Source organism: Protomyctophum parallelum (genome assembly GCF_964188405.1).
Source record: "Protomyctophum parallelum genome assembly, chromosome: 6".
Lineage (NCBI taxonomy): Eukaryota > Metazoa > Chordata > Actinopteri > Myctophiformes > Myctophidae > Protomyctophum > Protomyctophum parallelum.
Genome location: NC_139701.1, coordinates 49,285,873 through 49,299,703, shown reverse-complemented (window position 1 = coordinate 49,299,703; position 13,831 = coordinate 49,285,873). Strand labels below are relative to the sequence as shown.

General features: G+C 44.1%; 1 protein-coding gene across 1 annotated transcript in view; it reads left to right on the top strand.

Annotated features, from left to right (window-relative positions):
- Positions 1 to 12,212, top strand: part of traf3ip2l (TRAF3 interacting protein 2-like) — a 24,455-nt gene extending 12,243 nt beyond the window's left edge. Inside the window, exons 6-11 of the mRNA XM_083768021.1 lie at positions 382 to 446; positions 2,252 to 2,349; positions 3,661 to 3,729; positions 8,799 to 8,915; positions 9,433 to 9,507; positions 12,058 to 12,212. Of these exons, the coding sequence (XP_083624147.1) occupies positions 382 to 446; positions 2,252 to 2,349; positions 3,661 to 3,729; positions 8,799 to 8,915; positions 9,433 to 9,507; positions 12,058 to 12,204 (571 nt within the window). The 3' untranslated portion in view covers positions 12,205 to 12,212. The remainder of the gene's footprint in view (positions 1 to 381; positions 447 to 2,251; positions 2,350 to 3,660; positions 3,730 to 8,798; positions 8,916 to 9,432; positions 9,508 to 12,057) is intronic.
- The last annotated feature ends 1,619 nt before the right edge of the window (positions 12,213 to 13,831 follow it).

Genomic DNA, 13,831 nt, shown 5'->3' with positions numbered 1-13,831 from the left:
CAGTACATCCATATATACATAAAAGAAAATCTCTCCCAGAGATAGCCGCTCCTAGCCTCCTACTCCACTGATTCAAGTTCAACCCATAAGTAGCAGATGTCACATGGAAAAATAGCATACTCGTAGCACAATAAAACCATGACAATGTACAAGATATAGAGATTCCACTGTTACGTTCTTAGCTTACTCATGTTTCATGATAACTAACTTGTTATGTATATGATGTATTGGCAAGATTAGAAGCATGAGCACGGTGTTAGAAGATGAGTGAGTTTCTTTGACAATGTCTAAAGATGTACGCGTTCTCTTCAATACAGCAGCCACTACAGTCCCTCTAAACAGAATAATGTCTATATAATGTATGTGTTCTGTCCAATACAGCGGCCACTACGGTTCCTCCAAGCAGAATAATCCTGCCTACAACAGCCCTCTGTCTTTGGAACAGCGTGAGTACAAACTACTAGAATACACATTGCCGTTTTCGTCTTTACACTCGCGCAAATGTATCCTAATATACATTGAAATCATCTAAGCATTATTATAGCTTGCTGCTCAGCAGAAATGGATATACACATAAATAACTAATGTAAAGCTATTTTAAAATATATTTTCGTGCACAGACAAGCCAGCTAGCTTCCTTACTGGGATTTGGGGAGGTGTAGTTCCAGACTCTACAATAGCATTGTGGAATAGGTGTCACTAGTGCTGTTGCAACAAGTGAAAGAAAGCTCAGTATTTCACCCGAGGGGAAGGATTTATTACAGTGGAATTCAGACACAGACCAGATTGAAAACACTTTATCATTGAACAGAAAAAAAAAAGAAATTCATTAAACCTGTAAATAGGAGGGGCTGGCGCCCCTCAACAATAAAAAAGAAAAGCGAATTCCTTTAAATTCCACAAATGTATAGCCGATCTACAAGCTCACACTTAAGTTGTAGATATGCTATTTTCACTAGTTTGGGTCCTTGGGTGTCTTTTGGGTGTGTCTCACAGGCTAAAAAGTGTGGGAACAACTGCTATATAACTTAAGGATAATTATGGTATGTATGTGAGTGTTCACACTGATGAAAAGATAGTAAACAAGCTGGAGGCGTGTTCTCCCATACCCGAGGTGGGGTTGGCGAAAGGGCCTTTCTGTGTGGAGTTTGCATGTTCTCCCCATGTCTCATATAGGGTAGGTACCCTCACAAAAAACATGCAGTAATCCTGGTCTCTATACTGCCTCCCCCTGGCCAGCCGGGGCGCCTGATGGAGGGGAAAGGAACTGGTCTCTATACTGCCTCCCCCTGGCCAGCCGGGGCGCCTGATGGAGGGGAAAGGAACTGGTTGGAATAACGTGTTCCTTCCACGCGCTACGTCCAACCGGGGAAACTCCCCCCTGTCTGGTGAAAAGAAGTGGCTTGAACTCCTCATGCATAGAAGGAAGCATGAGGGTCTACTTGCCAGCCCATAGAGGCCCGTTGTGAACCCGGGCATTTTGAGTATACCCTAAAGTTTTGTGTTATAAATGTTGAGTACTGTATATGGGTCCCCAGCATTTAGAAACTGCTGGGTGCAAACTTGCATTATGTTGGGCAATTTTCATAATTCATAGCATAATAAGCTGGGGTACGTACCATTAACATCCAATATAATATCAAAGTTTTATTATGCTTTAAGTAGCATGTGACGGGTCAAACTAGGGGGTTTTCATGATTCTGAATCCATTGCAAGCATTAGTTTTGCACGAAAAACACACTTTTGGCTATGGCCAAATCACAAATAGCGTCGCAGTCCCTCCCCCTTTCAGAACAACGAGTGGCCCAGGAAATAAATCCCAATGCATTTCTCCCATAGGCATTTCTTATAGTATTTATTTAAAGACGGTTACGCCGCGGACAAAGCCAACTCGGATCGTGACAAATCATGACAATGAACACAATGTTTTGGGCCGATCAAATAATTTACAAGAAGAAAAACAAAACTAACAGTGTTGTCTCCTGCCTTTATGTTCTTCTTTCTAATGATTTGATCGGCCCCCAAAACATTGTGTTCATTGTCATGATTCGTCACGATCCGAGTTGGCTTTGTCCGCGGCGTATAACCGTCTTTAAATAAATACTTTAAGAAAAGCCTATGGGGAGAAATGCATTGGGATTCAATTCCTGGGCCACTGGTCGTTCTGACAGGGGGGCGGGACTGCGACGCTCTATAGCCAAATGTGGTAATGATAAGAGCGCCCCTCACTTTTTCTTTTACTGTAATCCAGGACGGGTGTTTGTGACGTACGAGGCGGACGACGACCGACACATCAACGAGATCATCAACTTTGTGGCGCTGTTGAGACACAACGGCTTCGACACCCACGTACGTCTGAGGGGGGGGGGGGGGGGGGGGGCACCCACGTACGTCTGAGGGGGGGGGGGGACACCCACGTACGTCTGAGGGGGAGGGGGGGGACACTGCACGTACGTCTGCCGCTCGTCTTCTCCTTACATTTTTGATGCCTATACTTTTGTACTTTTACTCAAGCCCTTTTTTGAATTCCGGACTTTTACTTGTAACAGAGTTTTGATATTGATACTTTTACTCGAATGCGAGTACTTTTGTCACCATACTGATGTGAAGCTGCTTCAGCGATGCCATAGCCAGGGGTCACAGAGGTCACCAACATGAATATAGATATTCCACTGTTACTTTCTTAGCTTACGCATGTTTTATGATAAATGCTTTTGTGATGTATTCCCATGCTTTTGTTCTTGATTATTGTAAATCGCTCTGGATTAAGAGCGTCTGCTAAATGCCTAAATTGTAAATTGTAAATTGTAATGTCCGACCGTACAGACGTGGTCCTGTCCGCGGGCCGTGGCGCCATATTTTATGTTTCACACACCATTTATAATGTACTGTACTTATTTTGATCGCAAGGCCCAATTACTTTTTTTTTTCATATATTTTTTTATCCCACGATTTTGTAACCCATTTTTCACCCCTGTGTCAATCATCTAATGTGATCCTGGGCTCTACACACCCTCCACCAACCTAGTCCCCCATATATGGGGGACAAGGGGAGAGCAACGGACTTGAACTCATGCTTCCTTCATGCCTGAGTGTCCAAGTTGCTCCTTTACAACCTGACAGGGGGGGAGTTTCCCTGGTTGGACGTAGCGCGTGGAAGGAACACGTTATTCCAACCAGTTCCTTTCCCCTCCATCAGGCGCCCCGGCTGGCCAGGGGGAGGCAGTTTCATAAGGCCCAAATACTGAATGTCAAGGCTCCAGGTTTTCTTCAGAATATGTACGACACTGACTTTACAGCACTATTCATTCATTAGGACTTCAGGAGTCCAACGAGTACTAGTGGTTCTCAAATGGTTTATTCGCAAGGACGCCCTTAACTCTCTCTTAACCTAATACAAAATGTACACTCTCAGAGTTATCATTTTGCATGTCCGGCAGAAATTTAATTTTGACGTAAATGTCCACCACAACCACAAGCCAGCATGGCGATGGCCCCTGCTTGTATCAGCTGTCCAGCTTCCTCGTACATGGGTGTGTGTGCGTGCGTGCGTGCGTGCGTTCAGGTGGGCTGTGAACACAACACAACTCATCTAGATAGATAGCTTTTATTTGTCATTTTTACAACTGTAAAATGACGTGATGTGTGTTTGTTCTCCAGATCGACATGTTCGAGCAGCACTTCAGGAGCATCAGCAAGATAGACTTTATGGAACGTTACCTCAGCGAGGTACACACACACGCACGCACACTCGCACGCACGCACGCACACACGCACGCACACTCGCACGCACGCATGCACACACACACACACACATGCACACAACACACAGCCGTTTGAGCGTCCTTTAATCACTCAAACCCTAGCTATTCTGAGGTGAAGAGACTCTGGTCATATTGTAGTCAAAGTGTGGAAAACATCAAACACAGCTAGTGCCCATGTTTGTTTGTTTGTTAGGTTTTTCGCATAAATTACTTACTACTAATTACAAATCAATGAAAAACTGTCCATTTCTGGATTTTCCGGCAGTTTGTTTGTTGATACTGGAGGCTTTATTTTATGCCCAAAAGCCTACGTCAAACTAACGAAACACACAAAAGAATAAATCATGATTAACATGAGTACCACTAACTATGACAGAACTCTTATCACAGGTGATCTTAATCTGCACCTGGATGATGCTACAGATGCTGTGGCTATGGGTTTCTTAGAGTTATTGCATTCCTTTGAGTTTATCCAACATGTTGTTGGGCCTACACATAAACATGGGCACACTCTGGACCTGGTGATTTCTAGAGGGGTGAACATCACTGTGGAAAGGACTATTGAAAGGCCTGAGCTATCAGACCACTATTTGCTGTGTTTTAATATGACTGCCTCTGATCTAGAGGAAAACATCACAGAATATACCATAACAAAGCGCTTTTTTAGCTCTTCTGCAGCTGACGAGTTCCCTCGTCATCTGGGCCCCCCCCTGCCCGATACTCCCCCAGTAAATGATCTGGTTCAAATTTTTAATCTTAAACTAGAGTCAGCTCTTGATATAGTGGCTCCTTTGAAAACAAAAAAGAAACATAACACCAGAGTAACGCCCTGGTTAAATGAGCATACACGCTCACTGAAGCAAGAATGTCGTAGAGCTGAGCGAGCTTGGAGAAAAAATAAACTCACCACCCACCTAGAGATTCTTAAAAAGTCAACAGTCGCCTATAACAAAGCCCTGCGTCTAGCAAGGCAGGCATATTTCTCTGGCATTATTAACGAGAACAAGACAAATGCCAGAGTCCTATTCTCTACCATTGATCGACTTTTAAACCCCCCCCAGTCCTACAAGCAGTCATTCCCGGCCTCTAAAGCTAAGTGTAATGAGTTTGCATGCTTTTTTGATAACAAAATCTTTAACATTAGAGCTGATATTTTGAATGGTGCTGTTGCTAGTGCAAACCTTCAAACAGCAGCTAACGGTCCCAGGGTAGATCTCTCCAGGGGGAGCCTATTATCGTTTTGCGCAATTGATGAAGACGAACTCCGCAAAACCATATCACAGATGACATCTTCCTCCTGTTCATTGGATACAATTCCCACCACCTTTCTCAAAGAGGTCTTAGACAGTGTGATTGGAGATATCCTAAAAATTGTAAACAGCTCTCTACAGACAGGCGTCTTCCCAGACTCTCTGAAGACGGCCGTAGTCAGGCCCCTACTAAAGAAACATAATCTGGATCCCTCTGTTTTGGGTAACTATCGACCCATTTCGAATCTGCCCTTTCTGGGCAAGGTTTTGGAGAAATGCATCTCTCATCAATTGGACGTATTTCTACAGAGCAATGATGTGCACAACAAATTCCAATCTGGCTTTAGGAAAAATCATAGCACAGAAACTGCCCTTGTAAAAGTAATGAATGATCTTAGGGTGTCTGCTGACAAGAAACATCCGTTCTCCTACTGCTAGATTTAACGGCTGCATTTGACACGATTGATCATTCAATTTTAATACAGCGTCTGGAGCACTGGATAGGCCTGTCTGGTACGGCCCTGTCCTGGTTCTCCTCCTACCTTTCAAACAGAAGTTACTTTGTCAATCTAGCCGAGTTTGACTCAGACAAACACGACATCAGTTCTGGTGTCCCACAAGGCTCGATTCTTGGTCCTCTGCTGTTCTCCTTGTACATTCTGCCATTGGGTGAACTCATTACCAATCACGGAGTCAATTTTCATTTCTATGCTGATGATACCCAACTATATCTTGCTGTGGCCCCAGACGATCCCTGTGCTTTGGACCCGCTGTTGACCTGTCTGTCTGGCATCAAGTGTTGGATGAGTGAGAACTTTCTCAAACTGAATGAGGATAAGACGGAAGTTCTCATAATCGGTTCTAGCGAGCAAAGATAATCAATAATTGGCAGACTTGGCAACCTGACTGTAGAAGGTAACAGTACAGTAAAGAACCTGGGGGTTATTATTGATTCTGAATTGAATTTTAATTCACACATTAATCATGTTACCAAGATTGCTTTTTTTCACCTTAGAAATATTGCACGGATCAGATCCTATTTGTCCTTGGACGATGCAAAAACGCTAATCCACGCCTTTGTTTTTTCTCGGCTTGACTACTGCAATGCACTCTTTTCAGGACTCCCTAAGAAAGCGACTGACAGATTACAACTTGTCCAAAATGCAGCAGCTAGAGTTTTAACTAGAACTAGGATGAGAGAACATATTACTCCAGTTTTGGCATCACTGCACTGGCTTCCGGTTGTTTTCAGGATTGACTTTAAAATTCTGTTACTTGTCTATAAAGCTCTCAATGGTCTCGCACCTCCGTACCTCCGTGACTGCCTACCTAGATATGTCCCTAGCCGCCCCCTCAGGTCCTCCAACGCTGGCCTACTTGAAGTGCCTAAAGGTATGTGCACAAAAAAGTACGGTGAGGCAGCTTTCTGCTTCTATGGCCCAACAGCCTGGAATAAACTTCCATTCGAGCTCAGACACGCACCCTCTGTAGACATTTTTAAATCTCAACTCAAGACTCACCTCTTCACCCTTGCTTTTAGTTGAGTTTTATTTATTTTATGTGTTTTTATTTATTTTATGTTCTTATATTCGGTTTTGTTCTCTGCTATTGTTCTATCATTTTAACTACTTGTGTTTTATTGTATTTTATTTTTGTGTCCTGCCCTGTGAAGCACTTTGAGCTGCATTTTATGTATGAAAAGTGCTATACAAATAAAGTTTATTATTACCAAATTAAACATAACGAAATAAATCATAGCGTAACAAACAAATGCTCAAAACAAACGCTATTTACCTCACTGGCTGCCCCATAGCTCAAAGGGCACGCGGAGAGGAACCATACAACATGTACATCATAACAACCAGGACTGCAAAGAAACATAATGAACAAAAACGATCAATAAACCTTGTAATGTTTTGCAATGAGGAACTTAAATGTTGACAAATAACTGAATGACATGACACCAAAATAACAAAACGAACCTTTCATTGCGACATGCAGCGCTCCGTAACAAGCGACTGCTCCCGTCTCACACTAAAGTGTCACTGACAGACGGAAGCGCCATGACTGTTCTGGGAGGCGCCTAGTCTACGCCCTATATGCTGACATAACGGAAATGGGCGTCATATAAGTGAACTTGAACTCTTGAAGCCTGGTCATTATAACGATAGTGTACATAGTAAATAGATAATATAGAAACGTAGTAAATAGATAATATAATGCATAGAAAATAGACAATATAGAAAATATGGCAGCCAAAGGCAGCAACAACACTATTATTCCCAACCACAGTTTAGTTCATACAACGAAAATAGTCCACTTTTGGTTTTAATTTATTTTAATTAAATTGGGAACTAAAGAAGAAGAATTATATTTACGGGGACTAATGGTAAAGGCAGTATAAGTGCTATTCTTTGGTTAAACACTTATTTTAACCAAAGAAAGTCTCGTACCCTGCCTTTTTATATACGGGAGGGCAGCGGTATAATGAATCCTGTGGAAAACCTGGAGGGTTGACAGGCATGCATGAGTATAATGAGTAATCACTCTTATGTTTGTTCTTTTCATTGATTGAAATCCCCCCAGGGGGGAGGGGTGGGGGGGGTAAACAAAATGATCTGTATTTGTATCTTATCTTAATCTCGTTGTCTTTGAACGTGAGCGGGGGGGGGGGGGGGGGGGTTATAATGGGTTGTGAAATGCGTGGAGAACTTCAAAGCGACACAGAATGTCGTTGGCAAACCTCGTTGGCCCCTTCTTAACGGAAACCTTCTTTGATGTGCGTCTGCTCGCTGCCACCGCTCGAGTCGTTAACGCGTTCAGGGCGGCAACCCCTTTTGGTGTTTCAAGCGCTATGTTATACTTGAGCTATTGGGAAATAGCAGATTTACAATTTACAATTTAGGCATTTAGCAGACGCTCTTAATCCAGAGCGATTTACATTAAGCAAGAACAAAAAAAGCATGGGAATAGATCACATAAAAACATTTATCAAGAAACATGTGTAAGCTAAGAAAGTAACAGTGGAATATCTATATAATGAAGCTATACATATAAACTATACATCTATACTACTATGCTATACATATATATACTATGACGTGCTATGACTACATACAATGCAATTATAGTGCTGTCTACATATAACATGCTATAAGTCTGTATCAGATGCTATCTAAGTCTACAGAAGTGCTATCTAAGGGGGTAGGGTAAGTGCTACGGGCCATGATGGAGTCTGAAAAGGTGGGTTTTCAGACTACGGCGGAAGATTGGGAGTGATGCTGCAGTTCTGACTGCAATGGGAAGTGCATTCCACAGTTTTGGAGCCAGAAGGGAGCAGAGTTTGGGACGTGTGGAGCGTTGTCGTCCCGGCGTTTTTAGTGAGGGTACTTCCAGCTTCCCTGTGGAGCGTTGTCCCGGCGTTTTTAGTGAGGGTACTTCCAGCTTCCCTGGCTCATAAGCTCATCTATATGAGCTTGTAGATCTGCTATTTTAGAAAAATCGTGAAAATGTGGGCGCAAATAATTGAATATATATATAGAGCGGAACGTTTTTAACTCAAGTCTTTGCTTCCGTGTGGGGGTCCCTGGAACAACATATTTTGAAATTGGGGTTCGTGGCCAATTACATATAATCCTGGGGGTCCTATAGTAGTAGTAGTAGTAGTAAATAGTTTGAAAACCACTGACAAAGAAACATAGGTTTTTCAGAAAGCCTTTAGGATTTAGAAGCCTTTTTTCTTTTTTTAAATGGGTTAAGTTTAATGTCTTGTCTTGTCACGCAGAAGGAATACCTCATCATCATAATCATCAGCCCAAAGTACCACGAGACGGTGACGGCGCCCCCTGTCAGCCTGGAGGGCGACGAGCGGACCCTCAACACCGTCTACATACACAAACGGGTCAGTTTCACAAACAGTGGGTCGCCCGTGCACGTGCTATTTTTGAGCGGTGCAAGCACTCCCTTACGGAGCTGTGTGTGCAGGCTGGGTGTCTGGGTGGCTGGGTATGAGCACGAAAACAGCATGGTTGTTTTTCACCACCTGTGCGCAACCTAACGCACACACAAACACACACACACACGCACATTATTAACTGTTGCTTTCGGGGGTGCCAGTACATTACAGTGACAGTACAGTACAGTAGAGGGTGGTACAGTAGAGGGTATACAGTAGAGGGACCGCCACACGGACGGTAACGCTGTCATTTCTCAACCGTTACGGACACGGACCGGCTCGCCGGAACCGGACCGGCACCCTGGGTGCGTTCCTGTGGGTCTGGAACTCCCCCCCCCCCCCCCCCCCCCCCTCCCTCCCCGGGAACCCCCACACAGAGTTGCACCACTCACTTCACACGGGTGTGATTTTGATGTATTTGACAGTTATTACCATGTCTAAATTGTAAAATTGTGCTTTTCAGTTGCAGAATGAATTCATTCAGAATGGAAGCAAGAACTTCAGGTTCATCCCCATCCTGTTCCCTGGAGCCAGGAAGGTGGGTTCTATTTTAATGTCCCCCGGAGCCAGGAAGGTGGGTTCCATTTTAATGTCCCCTCATGGAGCCAGGAAGGTGGGTTCTATTTTAATGTCCCCCAGAGCCAGGAAGGTGGGTTCCATTTTAATGTCCCCTGGAGCCAGGAAGGTGGGTTCCAGTTTAATGTCCCCTCATGGAGCCAGGAAGGTGGGTTCTATTTTAATGTCCCCTGGAGCCAGGAAGGTGGGTTCCATTTTAATGTCCCCTCATGGAGCCAGGAAGGTGGGTTCTATTTTAATGTCCCCTGGAGCCAGGAAGGTGGGTTCCATTTTAATGTCCCCTGGAGCCAGGAAGGTGGGTTCCATTTTAATGTCCCCTCATGGAGCCAGGAAGGTGGGTTCCATTTTAATGTCCCCTCATGGAGACAGGAAGGTGGGTTCTATTTTAATGTCCCCTCATGGAGCCAGGAAGGTGGGTTCCATTTTAATGTCCCCTCATGGAGCCAGGAAGGTGGGTTCCATTTTAATGTCCCCTCATGGAGCCAGGAAGGTGGGTTTCATCTTAATGTCCCCTGGAGCCAGGAAGGTGGGTTCCATTTTAATGTCCCCTCATGGAGCCAGGAAGGTGGGTTCTATTTTAATGTCCCCTGGAGCCAGGAAGGTGGGTTTCATCTTAATGTCCCCTGGAGCCAGGAAGGTGGGTTCCATTTTAATGTCCCCTGGAGCCAGGAAGGTGGGTTCCATTTTAATGTCCCCTCATGGAGCCAGGAAGGTGGGTTCTATTTTAATGTCCCCTCATGGAGCCAGGAAGGTGGGTTCCATTTTAATGTCCCCTCATGGAGCCAGGAAGGTGGGTTCCATTTTAATGTCCCCTCATGGAGCCAGGAAGGTGGGTTCCATTTTAATGTCCCCTGGAGCCAGGAAGGTGGGTTCTATTTTAATGTCCCCTGGAGCCAGGAAGGTGGGTTCTATTTTAATGTCCCCTCATGGAGCCAGGAAGGTGGGTTCCATTTTAATGTCCCCTCATGGAGCCAGGAAGGTGGGTTTCATCTTAATGTCCCCTGGAGCCAGGAAGGTGGGTTTCATCTTAATGTCCCCTGGAGCCAGGAAGGTGGGTTCCATTTTAATGTCCCCTCATGGAGCCAGGAAGGTGGGTTCCATTTTAATGTCCCCTCATGGAGCCAGGAAGGTGGGTTCCATTTTAATGTCCCCTCATGGAGACAGGAAGGTGGGTTCTATTTTAATGTCCCCTGGAGCCAGGAAGGTGTGTTTCATCTTAATGTCCCCTCATGGAGCCAGGAAGGTGGGTTCCATTTTAATGTCCCCTGGAGCCAGGAAGGTGGGTTCCATTTTAATGTCCCCTGGAGCCAGGAAGGTGGGTTCCATTTTAATGTCCCCTGGAGCCAGGAAGGTGGGTTCCATTTTAATGTCCCCTCATGGAGCCAGGAAGGTGGGTTCCATTTTAATGTCCCCTGGAGCAAAGAGATTCTATATAAAGAGGCGACACTCCTCAAATACTTGGAATCACCAATAGCTTGAGGTCATCACACCAAGATGGCGGCACCTTGCCGCTCGCTGCCACCTAGTGGTAATTCCAAAAACTGTAGTCAGAACGCTACTTATCCAGTGATAACTGGATCATATAGTAATAGTTATATATGGCTCTGCTCCTATAACTATATTATGCTCTGCTGTCTGCTCTAAATTAATAAAAAGATAATTGAGCAAAGTGAGCAAAGTCTTCGGGCACATGATCACTTATAGCCGTTTAGGCTGGCCTGGCTTGATCACCCAAATAATGCTACACAGTGAAAATCACCATTGCTGAGTGTTACATATTATCATAGACGGACTGCAAAATAACATATAGCCATATACACTATCATTTTGGTCATGACCCATTGGAAAGCACGTTGGGTTTGTGGGTTACCTGTCGTTTATAAATGTGCCACATGAATACAGATGACTTGATGTTCCGACTGTCTGGGGAGAGAGGTTTCATGTAGGCTATATCAAACGATAATGCTTTATAATGGTCTTAGTTATGTCTTTTCCTTTCCATTGCACTAAAATCTGAATTAAATTGTTGGACGCACGTTTACACGCATAGGCCACGCCCGCGCACGTTCACACGCACATATACATATACTATCGGGCTTTCGTTTAAAGGTATATTCAGTGATTTCACTTAATTCAAATATCACTTATTTTTTTGTTTTGTTGTGATAATCCTCCCTACTATAGAGTGTGCTGGCCATATAAGGAGTTCCTCCCTGTCCCCAGTTAACCCCTGGGGGTCAAAAAACCTTAGGTTTCGTTTTTGACTCTCTATCCTGATTGGACGAAAGGCTGGGTCCCACAGCCAAAAACGAAACCTAAGGTTTTTTGAGTGAAATATACTGAATATACCTTTAATGAATTCACTTCTAGTACATTTTTCAGAATGAAAGCGCTAGAGTGCCCTCAAGCAGATGAGGCCGATTTCACTCTGACACACGGCTGTGTGTGTGTGTGTGTGTGCGCGTGTGCGTGTGCGTGTGTGCGTGTGTGTGTGCGTGCGCGTCCCATGCAGAGCCACGTGCCCAACTGGCTCCAGAACACCCAGGTGTACGGGTGGCCGCGGGACCGCGACGACATCCTGCGACGGCTGATGCGCGTCGAGAAATACAACCCGCCTCCCATTGGACAGCTGCCCACCATCATCCCCATCCCCATCTAGGAGACCTACTGTACGACCTACTGTACATCAGACAGCTGCCCACCATCATCCCCATCCCCATCTAGGAGACCTACTGTACGACCTACTGTATTGGGCATCAGACAGCTGCCCACCATCATCCCCATTGAGAACGACTGACATAGAAAAACATAGCTTTTTCAAGAAAACAGTCAGGATTTAGAAGACGTTTTGCAGAATCGTTCCCAGGTCAAAATGGGTTAAGGATATTGTAGCAGTCAATTTATATCGGGGGCCGAGAGGGGGTGGGGCGGGGGACATTGCCAAAGCATTCCCCGACTCCCCGGCCAAAATCTTTGAGGACCCCTGACCTTACATTATAATAACTTTTAATCCGGGAGGCGGAGCTATACCTCTGTGTCTCATTTGTTTATTATCATTTTTAATTTTTGAATGCGAATTTGAAGGTTTTCAGAAAGCTTAGGTTAATAGATTTTAGAAGGTGTTTTGTTAGAATCGGTCTCAGAATGGGTTAAATTGTAACTACTGTATAGCGTTGCTGTCGGGTAGAAGCCGTGGTTTCTTTCTGTAAATGAATTACATACGTTATGCACAAACATAATGCTGATCTATTATTCTGAGCTCGTGCTATTTTAAATAGTTTTTAAAAAATTATAAAAATGGAACGGTTTTGGACTTAAATGGTAAATGGTGCATTTATATAGGCGCTTTACATAAATTGTGCATTACATTCACCCATTCACACACACATTGCGGCGGAAACCATGCAAGGCCCCAACCAGCACATCAGGAGCAATTAGGGGTTCAGTGTCTTGCTCAAGGACACTTTGACATGTAGACAGGAGGAGTTGGGATTCGAACCACCGACCCACGTAATCATTGGACGACCCTCTCTACCTCCTGAGCCACAGCCTTACAAGGCTTTCACCCGATGGCAACGTTATGTGATTGCTTTGATGCTACATTCACCCGCAAAAGACATCACTTTATTACAATTCATTTCATGCCAAATGATTCATACAACCTGAAGTGTAGAATGGACCAAAGTATTGTTTCAGTCCAAAAACTCCTAAAGTGTGACTTTTACATTTTAGAGCACTTCAGACTGTTAAAGCCTAATATATTAAAGGAAATATGTATAGGTGCTTATATGAGATTTTATGTTATGAGGTGCATGAGACAGATACAGTGGACTGTGTGTGTGTGTGTGTGTGTGTGTGTGTGTGTGTGTGTGTGTGTGTGTGTGTGTGTGTGTGTGTGTGTGTGTGTGTGTGTGTGTGTGTGTGTGTGTGTGTGTGTGTGTGTGTGTGTGTGTGTGTGTGTGTGTGTGTGTGTGTGTGTGTGTGTGTGTGTGTGTGTGTGTGTGTGTGTGTGTGTGTGTGTGTGTGTGTGTGTGTGTGTGTGTGTGTGCGTGTGTGCACACGCCTTTTTAATTAAATGTAAACATTGACAGATGTCCAGACTCACAAGGCAAGTACACTGTGTATTATATTATTATACGATCTCCACTATAACTAATCAACAATTCCCAATAGTGTAAAAAAAAAAGAAATCAACAGGTACAGTAATTAATAAAAATGAGTTTGCAGTGTTTTTATTTGATAACAAATGAAAGTCCTCATACTTAAAAAAAGAACGTGCATTTTCA